A 24,577-nucleotide genomic window follows, 5' to 3' on the forward strand; every position below is an offset into this window, starting at 1 on the left:
AGGCAGGAAGGTCTTGAGTTATTGGCAAGAAATTCTTGCTAAAACAGTCAATGTTTTCTTGTTTTAGAGACTGTATTTAGATTTAAACCTTTGAAAGATCTTTGACAAGGACCTTCAGGTAAAGTTTCTGGAACATTAATCATGTGTTAGGAGAGAAAAGGTTGTCATGAATCAAGATCTGACTACCAGGAAGGAAAAAGAGATAAAAGGAACAGCCTATAACAATTTGCAATGAAGTCAATAGTAAGCTACCTTCATGATACTCTGTATTAAAAATTCCTTGTTATTTTAATATATTTACTTCAATTTTGGAAGGAAAATGAGATGAGGAATTGAAAATTCCATGTACGACACAAAGTATCACGGGTTCATCAAATTCAGAAGAAAAGATAAAGGAATTTGGATGAACAGGGAACAAGATGCAAGTTCGAATTCTGTAAAAATGTTTCCAGTACAACAAACATTAAAAAAAAAATAACTGAACTAGGGTCTACGGTCTTAGTTGTTCATACCATAACCTTCACTGCATACTTAAGAAAAAGGACCTACACAAAGACTAATGTTTAGTACACATCTGTAATCAGTAAGGCAATGGGATTCTGTGGGATGAAATGAATAATATTAAAAAGTAAGTATATAAACAGGTAGTGATACTTCATGGCAACACCTGAAAGGCAATATTTGTAAAGTCATTTGAAAAGAATATATTGAACAATTACAAATAGTTCATAGAAGAAAATAACAAGAAATTAGGGACAAGGGAAAACTCATCAGTTAAGACTGTTGAGAGTCACTGATGAGACAATTCTCTTCTGTATGAGGTATTAAAGGGAAAGAGCCACAATAAAAGTATATAAAACAAAGGTAACATAGGAAGGTATACTAAGTTTTCTTTCCTTTATCCTGTATCAATGAGGAAGCTATTAAACTTCAAGGATATGTTCCATGACATTTGCAACTGCCCCATTTCAAAACAGTAAATGAAAACATGGTGTTCTCTATATTATGGATTTAAATGCTGAAGGATTTAGGCTATGCTAAGAATTTAGAAAGACTCAAACTAGGATTTAATCTTTATATGATGAAAATTTATAATAATTAATGCTAAAACTCTTTGTAGAATCTAAATTGTCAGGATTCACATTTTACACTGAAGTCATACTATCTAGGATTAGGAGATCTTCTTAGGGATCTTCTTTATTCAGTACACAGCTCCTGCACCTTTTTCCAAGGCCTCTGATCCTGATAACTGTCAAAAAAAGACTACTGGAAAGTGAGGTCATGATTTTGATCCATTACTTCAATATTCACAGAATCACAGAATTATTTAGGTTGGAAAAGATTTTTAAGATCAAGTCCAATTGTAACCCTAACACTGTCAAGTCCACCACTAAACCATGCCCCTGAGCACCACATCTACACATCTTTTAAATACCTCTAGGGGTGGTGACTCAACCACTTCCCTGGGCAGCCTGTTCCAATGCTTGACAACTCTTTCAGTGAGAAATTTTTCCTAATGTCCAAGCTAAATCTCCCCTAGCACAACTTGAGGCCATTTCCTCTCGTTCTATCACCTTTTACTTGGCAAAAGAGACCAACACCCACCTCGCTACAACCTTATTTCAGGTAGTTACAGAGAGTGACAAGGTCTCCCCTCAGCCTCCTTTTCTCCAGCCTAAACAACTCCAGTTCCCTCAGCCTCTCCTCATAAGATACATGCTCTAAACCCTTCACCAGCTTCGTTGCCCTTCTCTGGACACCCTCTAGCACCTCAATGTCTTTCTTGTAGTGAGGGGCCCAAAACTGAATACAGTATTTGAGGTGCAGCCACATCAGTGCTGAGTAGAGGGCGACAATCACTTCCCTAGTCCTGCTGGTCACATGATTTCTGATACATGCCAGGATGCTATTGGCCTTCTTGGCCACCTGGGCACACTGCTGGCTCATATTCAGCTGCTATCAACCAACACTCCCAGGATTTTTTTCTGCCAGGCAGCTTTCCAGATACACTCTTTCCCAAGCCTGCAGTGTTGCATGGGGTTGTGGGGACCCAAGTGCAGGGCCTGACACTTAGCCTTGTTGAAACTCATGCAGTTGACCTTGGCCCATCGATCGACCTTGGCCCATCAATCTACCTTGTCTAGATCCCTCTGTAGAGCCTTCTTGCCCTCAACCAGATCAACACTCCTGCCCAACTTGGTGTTGTCTGCAAACTTACTGGGCGTTTGCTCAGCCCGCTTGTCCAGATCATTGATAAAGATAGTGAACAGAACTGGGCCCTGAGGAACACCACTTGTGACTGGCCACTAAATGTATTTAACTCCATTCACTGCAACTCTTTACATCCAGCCATCCAGGCGCTTTTTTACCCAGCGAAGAGTATGCGCATCCAAGCTATGAGGAGTCGGTTTCTCCAGGAGAATGCTGTGGGAAATGGTGTCAAAGGCTTTTGCGGATGGCATGCACAGCCTTTCCCTCATCCACTGTGCGGGTCACCTCATCATAGAAGGAGATCAAGCGTAGTGTGAAGCATTACTATATAATGTCCTCTAAAAAAGGATACTGAAGAGATAAACCAGACTGAGTATGATAGTAACTAGTTATACACTATGTCATCTCTAGTTTCTAATCTCAAGGGCTTTCCAAATTCATGGTGATTGTTCCACAGTCAGAATCTGGAGTAATAAAACCTTCAAACAGCAATTTCTCCTTTTTGCATTTGGTCTTGCAGCACTAGCCTAACTCTCCAAACTCCTCTTAAATTTTATTATTGGTGATCATTTTTTGGTTATCAAGACATATTAGTGAGTTCAAATTGTGGAGATCTGTTGAGAGCTTTTGATTTTAGAGCAGAACCAATTATTACTGAGCATACTCCTCCAGCTCTCACAAGAGGGTTAAGTGGCTTGATTCATATTCACATTTATGCAGTGCTCATATACAAAAAGGTAAGTAGCAGATATTGTCTGTCAGAGACAGGGAGAAAGGACGTGCATGTCTCCCAGTTTTGTAAACTACTCGTCAGATGAAGCAAATTCCTGATGCGTGCACACATGAGCGTAAGCAGCACAAAACCAGTCCTTTTGCTTTTTTAGGCACATTGCTACATCAGTGCCTGAGACTTAGGGCTTCACAGGTCTGGTTTTCATAATCTGCCAGAGATGTACATGATTGTTAATATGAATAAATTCTTATATATGAAAATCGCTAATTATGCAATTAATTGATCACTTCCATTTCTGCCCTTTTGAAAATAATGCATAAATACACTGGTTAAATTGAAAACTAATATGGAGATGGAGATAGTGGAAGATAAAACAGATTTCACTGTATTTTAAAATGGTAAAAGTATATCCAAATGATTGCACAGGTTTTCTAATTTATTTTTATTTTTTTAAGAATGTCTCTTACATAATAATTATTTTGTTTCTTATATAGTGATTATTTCCTTTCTCAGAGTATATTACAACATTTGCCAGCATAGCACAGGTAGTAACTGTAAACCATACAATTCATTTTAAAAATAAGACGACCCATCACTCCCCAAGTGACCCTATCAATCAGGTTTTTTATTAAATCAGGGAAGATCTATTTCAAATTGTTCTCCATTCTGTAAGTATGAATACAAAATTTTGCAAGGCTTGATAAAAAAGACTCCATTTAATCAAAGTTCTCCAGGAAGGCATATTCCCCAGTGTATTTGTCTTTTTTTTTTCTTCCTCGTCATTTATCCTGTATTTTATGTCTGGCATTCTAGAAAGCAAATATTTTTTAGAGCTTCTAAAACACCTCAGGCTGTGCCTACAGCTACAGATATGTAACCATATGGTTCCTTAATTACTTAAATCACTATGTAAGGCCTGAGTGCTAACGTTCAAAATATATTTCACTCTTGTGTTAGCCCAATGAGATTCATTTGATAGTTTGTAACCTCATGACTTTGGCATTGCTTATTTTGCTAGTGTAGCATTTCCTTCGCAGCTCTCAACATACACGGGTCATTTCTCAGACAGATACCTACTGACTAAAAACTGAAGACCCTTCGCACTTGAAAACCTCACTGCATTGTTATTGTTTACTGTATATGTCTATGTTTCTTCCTTTCTGCAGTTTTGCAGATGATATAAAAGTAGGAGGAATAGCTAATGCACTGATGGTTGTCCTACCATCCAGAGGGACCTCAACAGGCTGAAGAAGTGGGTCAAAAGAAACCTCACGAAGTTCAGCAAAAGGAAACAGCGAGTCCTGTATCTGCAGAGGAATAAACTCTAGCACCAGCACAAGCTAGAGGCTGACTGGCAGAAAGCAGTGCTGCAGAGACCGACCTGCGGGTCCTGGCAGACAACTACCTGAACATGAGCCAGTAATGTGTCCTTGTGGCAAGGAAGGACAACAGCATCCTGGGCTGCATTAGGAAGAACACTTCCAGCAAGTCAAGGGAGATGATCCTTATCCTCTGCTCAGTCCTAGTGAGACACACCTGAAGTGCTGGGTCCAAGTGCAGAGCTCCCCAGTACAAGAAAGACATGGACTGTGGCAGTGAGCTTCTCCTACCTCTGACATGACCTTTTCCTGTAACCCTGCTCAAGCAATAACCACCAGTGGCAGTCATGGTGGATGCATCTGCTTATGATGGCTGCATCTGGCTGAAAATGGATTCGGGGAAGACAGGAAACAACATAATAGCCAAAGACTAATTTATGGTAATGCATCTACCTGGCCACAGTGCTGGTCGGCGTTCGACTCAAGCCAAATTTGGAAGAAACTGGCATCTGTAGTAAGTATGAAAATATGACTATAATTCAATCATCTTGCTCCATAAATAGTGAGCAGCCCCTGGGCTGCACACCAGGATTTCCTCATGAGTAGGGTCGCCTCTCAAGGTTACTCCTTGAGGTTGAGAGATTCCTTGCGGCTACAGATCCTCAGTAAGTGACTAATAGCTGGCTAAACTGGGAAGGCTTTGCTAAGATTATATCTTAGATTGATTGTGCATATATAATCCTTTAGACATAAACCATTTACTAAGTCCGAGACTAGAACTGAATCCAGCCACACTTAGGCTCCTCTCTGAGGAGGAGTTTAGAAAGCAAGGGGGTCCTTTCTGAACATCATGACACAACAGGAGGGTCTCCCTGACAGTTTTGTCTGATCCTGTCCTTTATGCAGCAAGTAACCAAGTGTACCTTGCCATCAAATCTTGTCAAACTACTATTGCATTCACCTTTGAACTTTGTTAACTCACTGTCTTATATCAATAAAACACGTTACTGCTTCTCTTTTGTGAGTGAAGTGCATCACTCCATCCACAACATGGACATACTCGAGTGAGTTCAAAGGATGGCTATGAAAATGATTAAGCAGTTGGAGCATCTGACATATGAGGAGAGGCTGAGAGAGCTGGGACTGTTCAGCCTGAAGAAGAGAAGGTTGAGGATCTTATCTGTTTGTACGGATACATGGATTTAACTGAGGAAAGAGGACAGAGTCAGGCTCTTTTCAGTGGTGCCCAGTGATAGAACAAGAGGAAATGGGCACAAACCAAAACACCAGAAATTCCATTTAAACATAAGAGAAAGCTTTTTCTTTTTTTCTTTTTTTCTTTTTTTTTTTTATGGTGAGGGTTATTAAACACTGGTGCAAGTTGCCCAGAGAGGCTGTGGAGCCTCCATCATTAGAGATTTTTGTAACTTGAATGGACACAGCCCTGAGCAACCTGCTCTAGCTGACTCTGCTCTGCAGGGGCTAGGACTGCAGACCTTGAGAGGTCCCTTCCAGACTCAAACACTACATGATTTTGTAACTCTGCAACATTACATTTTTAAAAAATAACACCTAAAGACTATTTACTTCTTTCTCTCTACAACTAAGTTTCAAGTTTGGTAAATGACTTTCCAAAAAATGCTGCATTTTTTTGATCTTGTCCTCTGAAATATGAGGCGAAACCAAATTACACAGCCACTTCCTAGTGAAAGAATGAAAATAACCTTATATTCGGTAAAGGGACAAAAGCATTCATTGCATTTCATGAAAAATAATAAAACCAAGCATTCCTACCCTATTTCAGTAGGATTGAAGATTATTGAAAAATTTTGACATTAATTTTCCTGATGCTGTGTGTCCACCACTTGCACACTGGAAAACACTGTCTTCTGTACTTTGTTAGAGGGAATCTTTTATTTCATATTTGACAAAGTTATCTTTTATTCAGTGGTATTTTACGTTCCTGCTGACTGAAAGGATCACCATGCCGGGAATATGAGAATGGATAAAATGAGGAGGGCTGTTTGCTAAGCTGGAATTTTTCTTTCTACAAGATTATCATGTTGCAACAAAAGCAGTATCTTTCAGTATTGTTGTGCAATACCACCTGGAGAAAGTGTATTACAATAAAGAAGACTTTAAACACATTTTAAGTCTCCATAGAATAAACAGGTTTTGGACTACTAATTTTCTCCAGATCTGCATTAAAAGAATACAACTAAACTCTGTCCTTTTAACTAAGTCTCTCCTTTTCCAAATCAGTCTTCAATTCAGAAAGTCTCTTATGCATTATTTTCAAAACTCTCTTCTCCCACTCAGGCTTTTCTGCTTGAAATCTTGTCCTCTTCTGACTGTTGTGGAACTTGCCTATCCCAAACTCAATCCAGTTCCTCATTTTTCTTTTTAAGCCTAACTGTCTTCTTCTACTTTTTCTGTAATGAATACACTGGACTCTGCTGCTGATTCTCCCATATTCTCTGTATCTTCTTCCTGTGATCTCACTCACTCCATGTTATTTAGCTCTTATTCATGATTTCTGACTGCTCACAAAACACTCTTTTTTTTTTTCCTTTCTATTCTGCTTTCCATCCATGATAATAAAGTACTACAAATTGACACCCTTCCAAAACTGCATCTCTGGCCAGTTCAAGAGTGTATCTGCTAGTCTTAAAACTCCACTGAGCGGAGCATGTACTCTGGTTTAGCTGCTGTATTTGACAAGCAAAGCTCTTACTTTACTGCCTGTATTTGAATTGAAAGTCATAAAAAGTTTACTATTAAGGAACCAAATTTTGATCTTCTTGGTCACAGAGTACATTACAGTTTTGGAGCAAAAACAAGGAGACAGTTTCTGACAAAATTTTTAAATATCATCAGAGAATGTTCACCTTTATATATGCCATTGTATCCTCCATGGACTTCTCCAGAACTGGAGATTTCTTCAACATGAGCCCCTTGGTCAGACGTAAAGTATACAAGAGTTTTATCACTCATATTATGTTTCTTCAGCACATCTAGAACCTGCCCTAAAAAGAAAAAATAAAAATAAAATAAACAGCTTTAGTGTCTTCAAGTGGCTTTTTCATTACATACATGGTGGCTTTGGTACATACAAATATTTTTTTCTTTAAGCCTTTTTAAGATCACTTTCTCTATAAACATTATTATACACAGTAATTGGCACCAACAGGATACAGTAGGGGACAATTGCACAAGGCTTGTTGCAATCAGGACCACGGTTCAATTGCTGCAGGGTTTCTTGAAGTATAAAATGAGAAGATTTGTGCACATCAGAGAAAAGTGCTGATCCACAGAGAGCCAGTGACCTTTGGATGCAGTTGTTCTCAATCAAGGAAACCCCTCAGCAAGAAGATTCAAACTGCTGAGGATATCTGAAGGAGTCTCAGCATGCAGAATAGAGCTAACAGTTTGGGAGTAAAGTTTTGCTGCCTAGCAACCTACAGAGGCAGCATGGTAAAAATCTCAGTGTGAGTGTTAGAATAAGACTTTCTTAGAAAAAAAAATTAAGTTAATGTATGGAGTGCCTCTGGAGGCCACATGGTTTCATTATCAAACATACTAATTAGTCCCTAATTTCTCATCATATAATAATAGACATCAACTAAACTCAAAATGTGCAAGGTAATAAAGCCACACACATGCACATATTGAAAAGAGGAATCCACATGGATATGCTCTGAAACTCCAAGGCACTGTGCACTCACATTTCATTTTTCACAAAGGGCTCCTCACACTGCTTTGGCACTGTGGAGAGCCTTGCAGAGCACATAAATTACATCCAAACTTATTTAGACTGAGTTCTACAAAGAGGGTTTCTGTGTGAATGAGTGAAGCCACTCTTTGTAACTTGCTCCAGTGAATTTTATACTTATTGGGAATATAAAATTATTGGTCCTGGAAACTGACCAAAGTTTGAGAATATCCTTCTTTACATCAGCCTGCAAATGAGCTTTAACCTTGTCCATTAGGGATCTCAGAGCATATAAAGATAATTCTGTCTTCATAACCATTTTATCTTTATTCTTTTTTACTTAAACAATCAAGAATGGTCCCATCTGAATGTTAATTTTGATTTGCTCATCTGTCCACTAAGAATAAATTCATTAGCTGATGTCCAATTATTGTGTCAAAGAGGATGAGATAAGAATTTTGAAATATGAGCCTTCAACAATTTTCAGATCATCATTTCGGTTGCTATGCTCTTTTTTTTGGATAAGGAGTAATTACATTCCTTATTGCTACTATTTCTACTTGTCTTTTAAGGTTATAGCATTTTAAAACTGGCTTGTTAAAAAGGTTGACTGTCTTCATTTCTCATCAGCTTAAATGACTGGGTCATGAATAAAGGAACATCAGCAGTTAAATAAGTGATACGTGTTGGTCTTGTCTGTAAACTAGGAGTGAAGAAGAAATGCAAGAGTAGGAGAATTTGTTTATGTAAATTTTGAAACCTTGTGGGAGTTGAAATTTCCCAACAGAATTGAGGAAAATCTGTTACAAAGGCTGACATTTTAAAGTTAGTGGGTTGAAGAAAAATCATGCAGATCCATCTGACATGCCATTCGCTTGCTGCAGCAGGTGGACTTAGTGCCAGGAAAGAAAGAGGCAATTTCTAGTTGGCTTGTGAGATTGTTTGGAGAATGTACTTGCTAAGTAATTATAATATCTCTTGGAAAGGTGGCAATGATGATAAAAAAGTGGAGCGTATAGACAAACTAGGGCATTATATGTGAGTATCCTGCACGTGACCTCCAGAGTTCCCTTCCAATCTGTATCAATCTATTATTTTATGATTCTTGATAATAATAATAATAATAAATGGGATTGCATAAAGGACTGCATGTGCAATGACATGCACAAAAGCATTTTTCTACCTTCAGTTTTCCTTGATGAAATTGGATTTTCAAATTCAACAAAATGAAAATAAAACAAGAATTCCACTCAGTATATTGCAGTAAATGATCTCTGCTGATCAGAGACATTTGCTCTCATTCAATAATGGCCATTTTGATTTCCTAATTCATCTAGGAAAAAAATGAGAAGCAATGAAAAATGTCTCACTACCATAATTAATTAAATAAAGAAGCCATCATTATGATGACTTTTTTTTTTTCTGAAATGAGGTTGAGTAGCTTCACTTGGCCTGAAAAACAAAGTCAAAACAAATTCTGACACTCAAATGCTACCCATTTCAGAAAAAACACTCCAATAAAATGCATAGGAAGTCTCATCCAAAGCTTGTTGACTCATAGTACAACTTCCATTTCCTTCATTTCAATTTTTAAACACAAAGAGGATTAACTACATTAGAGTTAATTAAAAAATGCTAAAATTACAATTTATTTTAGCAACATTTTTCAGTACAGATGGACTAATAGTGGTAATTCAAATAGCTATTGTCAGAGAATGGCAATTACAATGTACTCGTAGAAATGAAGCAAAACTTCCATTTCTGTTTTCATCTTGAACACTCACACCTTCTAGAATGAAAAGCAATAAAGTGTGTGCCTCCAGGAGATAAGCCTCATTAAAGTGCATTTGAATGATGTGGCTACTGTTAACACAAGCAATACATTCACTTATTAGCATTTCTAAATGGTAACCAATACAGAAGCAAAATGCAAAGAATGTATTGTGTATCTCTATGAACAGATATCTTTCACATGCAGTATTATCAATTTTGGAAGCAAACATTACAAAGTAGGCAAAATATATCCTCTACTGTTTTCTTACAACAATTTAATTTCTTTTTTACTCTAACTGCTCCACGCTTATTATTTCTGTAGATTTCACAGACTTTAGAATTAAGTTAAAATTGATGTATAAACATTCTCAGGCAATGCCAGTTAATGAACAAGGAGGAGTTTCGTCTAACCTATTTTAGCTGCCTAATTTTGGAAGAGGTGAATCACAACTGCAAAAGGCATTTTTAACCTATTGACTAAAAAAAGAGAAGACAGGCAACTAGCTCAAAACTAAATGCCTTCATATTAGACAGCAAGGACAGTAAAGATGAATCCTACTCAAACTGCTAGACATGAAACTACATGAGCAACACATTTTAATGAGTGTGCTGAACAGATAAATGATGTCTGAGTAAGAGAAGATGGTAAAATTGTATTGCTTCACCCATAAAATATGATCGGAAGGGTATCATATATCATGTGCTCTTGAGTTACAAGAATGGGGCTTCAGCTGGCTTAGTCCCATTGCTGGTTGCAGAAAGCAACACAAATTTTAAGAGACCTTTTGGATGTAAAAAGATTATATGTAATATGAAACTGTAGGATAAATAAGCCAAAACCCTGGGAAAACTGTAGCTCTGTTTAAGCAACAATAGCTTGCTATTCCCAGTGTAGGAAATTATCAATAAAAATTCTTGATTGAAGAGACTCACTTGAAAACCATGTTCTAAAAAATTAACAGCTGCACTGATCTCTGTGGATGCTATGGTTTACATTTTTTCTGATTTGAACAAAACAGATTTTGAAAGACAACATTTCTGAACAACAAAATCCATCTAGCACTGAACGAGCTGCATAATTTCTGAAGCTATTCGGCAACAAGAATTTCAGATCAAGTTTCTCCTACTATTGTCATTCTAGGAATGTATACCCCAACATAGGTGGCTAACATTGTAGCAGACAAAGGCACTAGATCATTGGACAGCTTTCTTTCATTTGTATTTTTAAGATACAAACCAGATTAAGGACAGCATTAACATGCTACTTGTTTAAATTACTACATAAATGTTCCAAAATTTCAGTAAAGCTTCCTTTAAAATATAGTTAAGGCTGCTCTTTATATTCTGCTGTCCACTCTTGCTTCTAGCTATGTTAAATTATAAACAGTTATTTTATTCTTAAAGTGAAAATGCCAATTTCAATGGAGTGATAGCCATGTGAAAGTGAAAAGAGTAATTCACTCTGTTCTTTAGAAGGAAACTGAGAGTGTCATGCCACTATTCAACACAGCATGAATGGTAGCTGAATCAGCCTCTCTAATGCTGAGCGTAATTTCTGGAGTTTTGAACCATGTAAAACTCCTACTGTACTCATCTATATTAAAATACAGGGTTTATAAATAATTATTATTCATTTGAAAACAAGGTACAAACATTGGAAAACAATAGTGTGTTTAAAAATGTGTTAGTGACTTGGAAAATTGTTCAAAGGTTTAGTCAAGTAAGAAAGAAAAAAATGCATTTGATTCATAAATTAGCTTACTATCATTTGAAGTCAATAGGACAGAAATGTTATTTGTATTAATTTGAAATAATGTAGAGTCTTTCTGATATTATTAATAAAAAGCTTTAAAATTCAGAATATCTCTGTATAATCTAGGTGTCAGGACAAGATATTCTCTCTATTCATGAGGAAAGCTTTAAAGTAGTTTGTCAGATTTGAAGAAACAACAGGATTCAGAAGGAGGGTTAAGGATCTGCCTCAGGACAAGACAGTTGATGATAAAGAGAATTCCTGTAAATATAACATTCTTTTCCCACTCCAACACTTTCACATGCCTCTGTTGTATCCAGAAGGCTACAGTAAGCTTGAGAAAATTATTGGACAGAGAGTGATCTGGGAAGATCAGTCATCACATCTCTGCCTAGAAGAGGCAGTTTGTTTTGGGTTTGCTTTTTTTTTTAATTTATTTGCTGTTTCAGAATTCCCTACTGATACTAGTAGAATAGAATAGACTGTTTCAGTTGAAAGAAACCTACAACGATCATCTAGTCCAACCGCCTGATCACTTCAGTGGCGACCAAAAGCTAAAGCATGCTTTTAATGGCATTGTCCAAATGGCTCTTAAACACTGACTGCCATGGGACATCAACCAGCTCTCTAGGAAGTCTGTTCCAGTGTTTGACCACCCTTTCAGTAAAAAAATGATTCCCAAAGCATATTCAGAATAGCATCATTAACCAGAATCAAAACTAACTTGTAGTCAGCTGAAGGGGTTCATCTCTGTAACTGGCAAGCCAGGAGTGCTTTGAATACACGCATAAACTCCTTAAGGCTAAGATATTCACCTTACGAAAACTTAAGTTACACCTTCTGCACACTATCATTCACAAGCTAACAATCATTTTAATCTTTATGTTGATTTTGTGTGATGAAAAAAGAGACTTCACTCTTTAATGCACTGATCTGATTACAAAATCCACTGATTGATACCTTTGTATAAAAACAAGCTTAGTAACTAAGACCAAGACATCCCTATCTTAATTTTATCCTTTGTACATTTCAGGTTATAAATATGCAAATGTTTTATAGTATGCTCAGAGCCATCCAGTTTCCCCTTGATAAATATGTAAATCAGTTTGTCTCTGCAGTGGGGAAGTAATTATCACTTTCAGACCTAGTCATTGAGCACAACACTTGAGGTAAAGATGGAAAATAATAAAACCATTGACAGCAACACAAGAAGTGGCTGCACATATGGTGAACAGTACATAAACTCTGCATGCAACTTGTTTAACATTCAGAGCTAGAACGCAATCACTGGAAAGTGGAAATTCTGTGATGAAGCAATAGGTTGATGTTACAGCCCATTATCTAGCCGGTCAACAGAACACATCCACCTAAGAGGAGTGATTCTACATAGAGGAAGCTTTAGCATATGAACCTCAAAGGTGATAGTGAATACTATAACTGTTTGACTAGAACAGAAAATACATTCACAACTAATTACAAAATATTTACTAATTTCTGCAGGAAGAAAGTGGAGTGTGGATTCAGTGGAAAGTCATGAATCAGTCCTACTGTGCTACCATTATTTTTAAAGATATGTTATGAAAACAACCTATACAATGAAGTCTCGAAAGCACAAAGCTGGAGTGTCAAACGTGCTAAGTTCCTACTACGATAGCTTAGTGCGATTTTCAATGTCACCAGGACATTCTGCCAAAGAAGTGGCATCTGGTTCTGAAAAAGTGCATCTATATTAGTGTTTTAATTTGGATCAGGAATGCACATTTACAGTAAACCCAATTATGGAGAGTTAATGTATTTCTGTTTGCATAGCAAAGCCTTCTTAGATTTTGTGACCTGGATTCCTTTCAAATTAAACCAAACTTGAGGATGGACTCTGCGAATGCACCTAAGGCACTCAAACTACTGATGGGCATTCAGTCTACAGAACCACAGTAAAGCTGGCCTGAAGTGGATTTCCTGTCTCTGCTGGTGTGCTGACAGTCACTTTCCAGCTTAGAAGACAGTTCAGACCTGCCACTGCTGGCAGTTCGAAACATGGTAGGATTGATGAATCCTACACTGAAACTCTGGTGCTAGCACAATCAAGCTCCACCTCTGCATACTGTAGATAACATAAAGAGTGGAAGTTACATACAGTGTACACATGTACATCTGACATAGTTACTATAAACATTTTTTAAAGTCAAGGAAGGAAAAGAAGCATTTTCATATGCAGCTCACCTATGTAAAGATGAATGAATTTGGCTCCAAAAATTCTGAATTCTTTTCACACTGAGGTACAGTGAGGCAATTGCCCCAGATAAAACTACCTTCAATTACTATTCAAATAAGTAGTTCTTAGGTCCACATAGTCTGTAGAACATCAAACACTTTTCTGTTGGATTCACCTCGACTCAGGGTGAGACAAGTAAAATCAGTGTAAGGGCTCAGAGAAGGGAAGTCTTTTCAAAAAAACCAAAGCAACTTTGATGTGAGGTCAGCTAAGCCATCAGTATGAATTTACCTTCTGTTTGGATTTGGATTGCCATGTAATTGCAAACTTGTAATTGGCTTGTGACTGTTTACACAGTCTTCTGAGTATACTGTGTCTTTCAGACCCTCCGGATAAATTTTCAGCACAGTGCACAGCAGATTAGGTATGCACTGCTTAGCAGCTATGAATAAATCAACCAAATTTTGACTTATAATTATGCATAAGTTTTTCCTAGAGATGAGGACCACATTTTTATTTTTCTTGTCCATACAGGGTTCAAATTATTTTGTAAAGGTGAAAGCTAAAATGATACTTTAGATATATACAAATACATGTGAATAACAAAGCACAGAGTTAAGATGTGGTTATGAAAGTTGTGAAGACCTTTAACTACAGCTGCACTGTAGACAATACAGGATAAAAAGGTTTTCATACTTACATCAGTACCATAATACTAATGATGGATCATTAAAGGTCAAAAGTATAACTCTTTCGTGGCTATCTCTTTATTAGTACTTAAATTAGCTAATAAACGCATTGCTTAAAATTCACTTTTAGACCTTACATCTGTTGAACATAAGGCTATGTATTTCTAATGTAAATATTAATTTTTAGCCTGCTTAAAATGCTAAAATATGAGAGATGGTCATACAATTTTAGGAGGGTCCATTGCATTTGCATTTTGCATGACAGCTGGGATAACTTTTTGCCTAAATTTGCATCTTCATTCTGCACACATCTGAAAATAAGATGCCATTTCACACATACAACTAAGATGCATAATGCAAAAGACACTGTCTAGTTCCCCACTTCGATGTCTCCCATGTTTTCTTCCAAATTTTGGAAGGGATTTCTTTAGGCAGAACCTAGGCAAACTCTAATGACAACTGAACAATGCTATTCATTTTTGAATTAGACTGTCAGGTGAAATTAAGGCTTCAGCTATTTGATCATTCCAATATATGCTGATGGCGATTGATTCAATAATTTTGAAGTGATAAAAGAAAGTCTTCTCTGTATCTTCAAAGGTTTAAACATTTATTAATGTCAGACTTCATTTTAAACTGAATATGTATATGCTCTTAGATCCAAATGCATAATGCCAACATTTTGTCAGATTAAAGTATGAAGAATTATGAAGAATTTAAAACAGGGCAAGTAATTTAACCCCACATTTTAATCTGCTGCATTTTTCTGAAAATTTCAAAGTATTTGCAAGTGTGTTTGTTTAATTTTTATAACTTTTATTAAAGAAAACTGGAACTGTGATAAAATTGATTGACATTAGGGCCTAAGCATGTCTTGTCTTTCAAAGGCCAAACTTTTTAATCTTTGCTGAGTTTGGGAGTAGGTTTTAAACATTTGCTATAAATCATACACCGTAAAGTTAAGAAGAGTTTCATCAAGATTAAATTAATATTTCTCTTGAACTCCTAATTCTTTCCATTTCCCAGCTTTCTGATTTTAATTATGCAAATCTAATCTTACACAAAAGTAGCTATGCTTTAACTAACCCTCAAAACAGAAGATGCCCTTTTTCCCCCCTTGACCACAACCTTGTCCACTTGCTCATTCACTTATTTAATTGCTTTTGGGCAACTCAGTGGCTTTTGTGCCTAAGTACTACTGTGCAATCACTATCTCCACACCATGCTACCTATGACTGAATCTCTGTACAGACACTGTTAATACCAATAAGAAAGCAAGTCTGACTGTGAAAATTGTCCTCAAGGGAACTTTCCACTAATGAATGTAAACTCCAATCTATCTTCTCTAGATGACATTCTGAATTTAGGATAAAACAACAAATAAATTGAAGGCTACAAATCTTTCTTTTTTTTTTTTTTTTTCCTCCCCCAAGGTATATGTGTGTGTTTAATACGACAGTATCTATGCTGATTTAACTTCCAGAGGACCCTTTCAGAAGGGAAAGCAAATAATTTTTCACATCATCGTCATTGATCATAGATGACTAGCTCAGAAAATTGCTCACTAGCTTATGAAATGGGACTTTGATTCCTTAATTCATCTAGGCCATCTTGAAAAAACATTCCCAGTCTGTTCTGAAAGACCTTTTGTTAAAGTTTCAGAGTAATATTCAGGAGCACAGTAGATGTTTACCATTTTCTGGTCTGAGGCCTGGAAAGACAAGTATGTCAGTCTTGTCTTAAATTGGTTTGGAAATATTTGAGGTCTCTACTTACACCAAGATGTATTTGATACCCCCCAAAACATGGGGGGGGCATGAAATCATGGAGGACCCTGAGATCATCAGGCCTCTGATCATCAGGCATCTTTCTTTGCCTTTTCTCTGACTAAATCTTACTCATGAATAAAGTAAATATGTGACATGCGAAATTACTAATATAGTTAGCAATCTGAGTTTACAAAGGTTCAACAATATGAATGCTGTGTCATTTGGTTTGTAATGGGAAGTTACAAAAAAGGAGTTATGAGACTTTCTTGCTGAAGACAAGACAGATTTCTGGAGGGCTCTGCTTGGCATACAAGAATCACAGTGAGATGTGTTTTTTAGACTAAATCTGAAGGCTAAATTTGAGATGAGAAAGAATCATTCACAAAGCAACATGACAGATCAGCTGAAATATTAACACAGATACAAGGAACAAATTAATTTAACTGTAAATAGATAGTATTTGGGAAAGAGAGGAGTTATTGCCAAGGTAAACTCCCCAAAGCACAGATGGTAAATAACCACTGGAAGGCCCCAGCCAGCACATTTCTTACGGGAGCAGCACTATTCCTATGAATAGAGGGACAGGTACAGGCTTAGTCCCTACCAATTAATGTTTTGGGTTTTTTTTTTTATAAGGACTAGTTCTTTCTGAATCTACATCAAATCTATGGACGTTGCATATAGATAGATATCCTTCAACAGGAAAGGTTTGAAATCACATTTCATATGAAATGTTCTCTAACAGACTGGTGTTTCAGTACCACATACAGAGAGAAGTACACAACAGAAAATAGATTTCTGCTCTCAAAAGCACTTGAAAAGCATGGCTAGCTATACTCAGCAACTGACTATATCGTTATCAAGATTCAATAATTAAAGATGACAACAGTAGGGTAGAATATTTGCACACGTTTCCTGATAGTGTATTTATTATTCCAGTGTCTCTTATTTAAAACAATTATTTTCTGCTATCTTACTGCGTGTTCTTAAACTTAATATGGAACAAGGGAAATAATTAGATGTCACATCAGAAAATCAGTTTACACTCTGAGAGAGAAATGTGATACTATTCTCTAGTATTTTTTGCCAAGAAAGTCCTCAAAGCTCTCTTTAACTTGGCTATCTACTTTTTATGAGCAGCACCTGGAGGTTATTGCAACAACTGGTTGATGAACTACAGCAGAACTATGCAAAAGTTGAAATGTAAACAGACTGAGAAATTTTGGATACGGGGCTTGACTACCTTAGATCCAAACTGGCAAGAACATTCAGGATATGTTCCGTAGAAAGGTTTTAGGGATTTTTTTTTAAGGACGTCTGCCAATTTTGTGCCCTATTAACATAATACTGTTAAAGAAGCCATCATAGCAGCACTTTGCCCTTAACACCATGCTAAGATGTTCAGTTTGTCCTGTAGGACATAATGTGGTCAATACAAAGGAACTTACATTATGTTACACTATGTCCTGAATCACATTTTTTTATGTTGTCAGAAACTTTGGTCTCAGTCAGGACTTCATGAAGCAGATGGGACATTTCAGCCCACTTTTAGCTGCACAGGCATCATCCTTACCTTTGGCTTTCATTTTCCCTCTACTTTCCTGCTAACGGGCTTTTGACATTTGTACCATGTTGCTCCCTGCCTGTGAACTTCTGACAGGCACCTCTGCTTTCCTCCTCTGCTTTGCCAGCTATTGCTAGCCACATACTTAGTACTGTCTTGCACATGTTAGAAAGGTGGACCATTTGTTTACTACCTTCTGACATTATAGTCAAGCTCTGAAACTAAGTATACACTATGTCTATTACATGGTTTTCACTTTTTTTCCTTTCCTTTTTATTAAAAACAAATCAACAGAAAATACAGATTGTTTGGAAGGCTGTGATATTTATTTTTTTTTAAAGAACCACAACTTCTTCATACAGCATCCATAGTTGTTGACTTCAAGTCAGCCAAATTCCAGTGACTTCAGTCCAGTTACATCATCCTATACAAACAGAAGACCTATCCCAGCATGGCTAAAAAGAATATATATTTGTCAGGATATTTATCACCTTGCTTAGTCGAGTGACTGCTTTCTTCTTTTCCAATCAAGTCCTAAAAAAATGCCTCTTTTTAGAAAGGAAAAGTAGTTTGAGAGATCTGCCAACTAGAAACACTTCTGTATTGCTACATAAAGATCCTGATCTTCTAAATTTAATCTCATCCTCTTTGGATTTAGGAAGATACCTTCTTCAACTCTTAGGGAAGAATAACTAATACATGAGTTGCATGAAACTGCGAAATGTTTATATATAAAAGGCAAGATTAAACTAAATTAAAAAGTTCTGATAGCTCATCTAAAAAGAGACATCTTCCAAAAGGAGATGTAATATTAAAGTATGCCAAATTGATATCACCCTTTTTATCTCAATTATATGACACTTTTGTTCCTCCTTCTTAAAACCTAGTCTTTCCAGAACTGCTTGAATAATGATGTTCCAATAAGCTATTATCAATAGGAGCTGATCACTGTAGTAATGAAAAGCAGCTAAGTGGAAGGAAAAAATACAGCATGATCTCCTCTGACAATCCATTGGGAAGAACTAGCAAAGAGTAACTGCAAAGAAAAAACAGGAATCAACTATCTGCAGTGGAATATGGGGAGCTGACAAGAAAAGAAGGCCAGATTCAACTCTCAGACAAAAGTGCACTTCTCTGACATCAGGAAGTCAAAAATTTATTTAAAGGAAGATAATGCTACTACTGTATACATGGAGATATATTAAAGTTATCCTGACTACTTAGTTCGATGGAACTGTTCATATCAATATGGGAGAGAGGAACCTGATGCTAAGGCTCGGTTTATGGACCACTGCATCATAACCATATTTCTATATGTATAGTACTGGATGAGCCAAGATCTCTTTTGAAATCTAGGAAAAGAAAAGAATCTACCAAAAAGGAAGGAAGTGTCATCTCCAGAGATGCTAAGAGACCTACCACAGACATTTTTTAAAAATCCATTTCCTGGCTGCCACTGAAGTAGCTTGATTATACATGGAATTACAAACAGAACAGGCCTGTTTTCAAACATTGGTTATCAAAGCTTCTGATATTCTCAAGGTATTTTATTTCATTTTTTTATCCCTTGTTTCTGTTTTAAAGAAAATGCTATTCACTATTTAACATCCATAGTAAACTTTTGAATACATTCATTAAAGGTTTTTTATCGACACAACTTGTCAGCAAGCAATTAAATCCCAGACTTCCTTAGCTGACAAAAGAAATTCTAACTTCAGAGTCACAGAATTTTAAAAAATTATAATCTGAAAAAATGTAATGACAATGGCTCTTTTATACTTTTTGACATTACATGTTATTAAACGATTCTGAAAGTTTCAGTATGATGTGATAATTTTACAAATATCATAGAATCATAGAATGGTTTGGGATAGAAGTAAACTTCAAGGACTTCCTACTCCAATCCCCCTGTCACAGGCGGGGACATCTTTCACTAGATTAGGTTGCTCAAAGCCCCATCCAACCTGGCCTTGAACACTTACAGGATGGGTCACCCACAACTTCTCTGGGCAACCTGCACCAGTGCCTCACCACCCTCATGGCAAACAATTTCTTCCTAATATTTAATCTAAGGCCCTGGTAAAAAGTCTCTTTCTGTCTTTCTTATAAGCCCCCTTTTCATATCAGAATGTCCCAATAAGGTCTCCCAGAGCCTTCTCTTCTCTAAGCTGAACAACCTCAACTTTTTCAGCCTTTCTTCATAGGAGAGGTATTCCAGCCCTCTGACCATTTTCGCAGCCCCTCTTTGGACCTGCTCTGACAGATCCATGTCTTTGTTGTGCTGGGCACCCCAGAGCTAGATGCAGTACTCCAGGTGGGGTGTCACAAGAGTGGAGCAGAGGGAGAGAATTATCTCCCTTGACCTGCTGGCCATGCTTCTTGGGATGCAGGCCAGGATATGGTTGGCTTTCTGGGCTGCAAGCGCACATTGCCAGCTTATATCCAATTTTTAGTCCACCAAATTGAATAGATAAATTGTATCTGTTCAAACCCTACATAAAGAAAAAAACTTATTAATTTATTACTTGCTTAATGTTTGCTCTGCTACTCTGTGGTACTAAAATCAACTCTACACTGGATTAGAAACACTTTGATGCCTTTCACACAGCCATATACTATACACATCACACATCACTATACTTTTCGCACAGCCAAAAATAGTATCTTCCATGACTTTGCCAGAAATGCTGAGACATCCTGAGCTACTCATTTATTTCAAACATCTAGAACTAAGTCTTTGGGTTTGCAGGATGACAAAATTCTTACTGCTTTTCTGGGTCAGGCCATTCCTTTCTCTAAGATAAAAGCACGTTCACATTTGTGTTATTTCTTGTTTGCCTGCCTTGTTTTTAAATTCTAGTCTGATTCAGAAGTGGAAGTAAAATAATTTCTAACCCACAAATATCTCACCAACAGAACTACAAAAGCCTAAAGAGTCTAAAACCTTTATCGTCATAACACAGAAATGGTAGCTGTACTTTAAAACCATGTAAGCTGAAGCACCTAAGGGCCAAGTCAATCATACATAATTTTAAGCAAACTAAGTGTGAGGTTATAGATGAGTCCATCTAGTAGTTTGCTAAAAGGGTGGTTTCTGAAAAAGGAAGATGCTTCTCCTCTTTCCTGCTTTCCCTAGAAGCTGGTTAAGAAAAAAGAAGGTAAGGGAGAGAAGGGTGCTCTGCCTTCCCTGTTTCGGTAGTAGCAATCTGCAAGATCCGCTGAAGCTGCAGAATATAACTTTGTGCTGGCCTAAGGTAGGGATTCAATTATCCTGGAGTCTCTCAAGCATCATCTCAAGCAAGCAACTCAGACCTTAGTGGTCAAGAGTTCCTTTGGATATTGAGCTTACAACTGTAACATCAAATCTGTTAGGTGTTGTCAGGGTTACGAAGAAGTGCTTTTCATGATGAAATGTTATAAAGAAACTTCCACTGGTTGGTAGGGAGAGGGAACAATTTAAAAAGAGAAATGTGTGTACAAAGTACAAGAACTAAGCCAAAAGGAAAAGAAAACAAAAATAAAGCATTTAAAATAGTAAAAAATACCTTGAGCACACTAAATGAAATATGCAAAAAACCCCAAAACAGTAACATTAAAAAATAACATGTAGGAAAGCATAATAAAGATTTGGTATCAGTTTTTCTTAAACAGTACCCTAAAATGAAACATAAATGCCTGATTTTTACGAGGGGAAAAGCTGGAGAACGGCAAACTTCATCAGCCTGCCTTTCACTAATCACAGCATCATTATTCTAGTGCTTTCCCTAATCTTGAAAATTTCATTATTTATCTGCTGGTGTGATAAAAAGCTTTCTGTAATGCAAAATACACAACTGGTTTCTAGAAGAATAATGATCTTTGTTAGTATTACCAGCCTGCCTATTATATAGTGTGGTTGTTTTAGCAGTCAGATGTACCATTAGAAAAAAAAAAACCAACAGTCATAGTCAATAAAAAGTTAGTTCTACCAATCTCATCAATAGGAGTTTATCGCCACTTGGAATTTGAGCCTTGTGGTTCAGCGCTGTGAAATTTCTGCACAGCAATTCACTAATAGGAACCAGACTGCCGATGAAAAATAGTTTACAAGCTTTACTGTATGATTATTGTTTTCACTGAGAATTAGTTCCGCTCTTTTTTAACAGTATGGTCTCAAAATAATTAACATACATTCCAAAAGCAGTATGAAAAAGTTTCATGTCTCTCTTCAAGTAACAGCAGCAATGATTTTAAAAGAAACTCTAGGATTCTCAGTATCATCACTGAAACTGAAATGCACATGGTCAGTTTTAGTTTTTTTCTACAGTTAAATTGAGTTGCAGTCAGCTATGGATAAATGGTAAAAGGCTGGAAGACATTTCCTGAATCATCACAGAAACTGTTCATATCATTATAGTTCATATGTTGGTGAAGGTATTTAATTATCCTTAAAAATTACCACTTAATTCCCAAGACCAGAAGAAAACCCAAGATCCTGACTCCAGATGCACATTCTAAGCATTTCCTACCTCCAACATAGATAAAGACCTAGAAGGTTAAATGGCTTGCTTTCCCCTCTTTCCCCATGCCAGCTAAATTAAAGTCCTAATGCTTTACTGTAGATCCAGAGCTGGATTAGTGGGTGACTGGCAGTAAAGCTATACCTCGGTAGGTAAATCTGAACATCATCTCTGTGCCTCAGTTTTTCTTCTGGGAAACAGATTAATGAGATCCCCATATTTTACAAAGACTTTGTGAAAATGCTTATTTGCGAATCTGTTATATACTCTAGCGAAGTAATGCCACAGAAAAGATGAGAGACGTCAAAGAAATCTGTCTTCAAAACAGAACTTTGATAGTATGTGTTAAATAAAACATGAGAATTCATATTTAACAGTGAGGAATACACCTACTGTTGAGTAGCTGCTCATTAAGAAGGTACTCTGTGATGAGGAGACAGGGTTCCAATGGGAAAAGAAATGGCATGTAAACATATGCTTAAAAACTGTACCGTAAGACACACACATAGGAAGATTGATTTTTTTCCTGTCTTTGAGTACTTGACTTCATAGCCTTACAATGTTCACTTATGCCTTCTGCATGTTCACATGAATCTATAATTATTCACAGACTGTATCAGTTATATTAAGATACTGGATAATCCACTACAAAACTATCTGAAGGTATAAAGAAGGGGTGTGGGTGGGAAGGATTAAATGCCCAGACCAAAAATCCTTAACACGTTGAGTTTCTCTGTTCCTTTGTTTCATGTTTAGCCTTCTTTCACAGAGATGTAACTTCTGCCAACAACATTCTTCACCTACTAGCTCAGTTGCATCCTTTATTAAAACCATGATTACAAGCTCTATAAATACCTAGACAGATATTGCTTTCAGCATCCAAGTGTTAAAAAAAAAAAAAAAGGATGTGCTGAAAGGGACACTTTCATCAAAGTGAGCTAAGGGAGCTGTAAATCATGTCTCTCTGCCATCCTGATCCCTTGCTCTGGTGACTGACTTACTAAATTCCTGTAGAGTTGCATTGGGACAGGGTAAATGAAATTCCTCTTCACAGCTTCACAGTATCTTTGCTAAAAAGGTTGCTCTGCAGAGGCACTCCACCAGCAAAATCTTCAGTAGCTTCCTTTAAACTACTTTCCCAGTCTGTATTTTGGAGATTATCTACAATGTGGATAAAGTTAGCCTCATTCAATTTCTTCATTGCAACCTCCATCCAAATATATATAGAAATCACTGTATTCCTGCAGGTCAATTTTGGCTTAAATCTTTACTGTGTTCTTAATCCCACTGATAGTGATTTTCCCTGTCCACCTTAAGCAAGAAGTAAAATCCAACCATACCATTTATATGTGAAATTAAACTTTAGAGGCAAGGGTTGGATAAAAAGTTGGTAGTGCATTTCGTTTCAGAACTTCCTATCCTCATTTCTTGGAAAGTCATTGGGATTCTCTTATCCCTTGGTTATCCAAAACAAGCTTTGAGCTTTCTTCTACTAAGGAAAATTAGATTGTCTTAAAAGCAACACTAATTTTTTCACTGATCAGAGAATTTTGATCACAATATTAGATGTCATTTCAATGGTTTTGTATTAGATCCAATTTTCAGAGGTTCATAACTAATAGAAATTTTAAAAGAAAGCTTTTAAAATTTTGGAAGTTATATGATTACGTTTTTGTAAAGTAAAACGCAGAAGGCACTAACACATGTTGTGCTGACAATTTAACACCTGCAATACCAGAAGCAAATGAAATCTGTTCAGTAGCTGGCAGCAAATTTTGAACAACGCGGCACTACTCCACAAGCTGCATTACACTGAAGTTTTCCATCAAGGAGTGTGTGTTACTAAGACATTATTTAAACTTGACTGATTAAAAAATGTTATAGGAATGGCTGCTTAAGATGTGCTTTGTAATCTTGTAAATAACGCTCTAAGAAGGAGCTTTGCTGTGTACAAAGATGTAATATAAAAAAAGGAAACTGTACTTAAGGAGGATTAGGTAGCTCAGGAGGCTTATCATAGTGGAAATGGGAGTCTTTCATCACTTAGTCACCTCTTAAATTCAGTCTCGTCTGTAGCGACTGAAAGTCATTGCTGCTTAGTGACATACAAAATGAGTTTGGGTTTTAGCCCAGATCATGACTGGAAAGCATCCACATCATAAAAGGCAGAATCACAGATGTCCTTAATCTGCAGCCTTATTGACAATTTTCCCAGATCTGACCTAAAGAGTGAATGTGCTTCAAGAGCTTAACTACTGTCTTAGCCGAAGAAACAGTTTCTTAATGTTAGGGCAAGAGTAGGTTGGTGGAACAAGGTGGAAAAATGCTGTTCTAGTCACAGAG

At 36.8% G+C, this 24,577-nt stretch overlaps 1 protein-coding gene across 1 annotated transcript in view; it reads right to left on the bottom strand.

The window, feature by feature from the left end:
* STS (steroid sulfatase) overlaps nt 1–24,577 on the bottom strand; it is a 90,155-nt gene that overhangs the window by 39,774 nt on the left and 25,804 nt on the right. The window contains exon 6 of the mRNA XM_086609546.1: nt 7,152–7,289. Coding sequence (XP_086465672.1) covers nt 7,152–7,289 — 138 coding nt within the window. The remainder of the gene's footprint in view (nt 1–7,151; nt 7,290–24,577) is intronic.

Source organism: Tauraco erythrolophus, chromosome 1, assembly GCF_009769465.1.
Source record: "Tauraco erythrolophus isolate bTauEry1 chromosome 1, bTauEry1.pri, whole genome shotgun sequence".
Lineage (NCBI taxonomy): Eukaryota > Metazoa > Chordata > Aves > Musophagiformes > Musophagidae > Tauraco > Tauraco erythrolophus.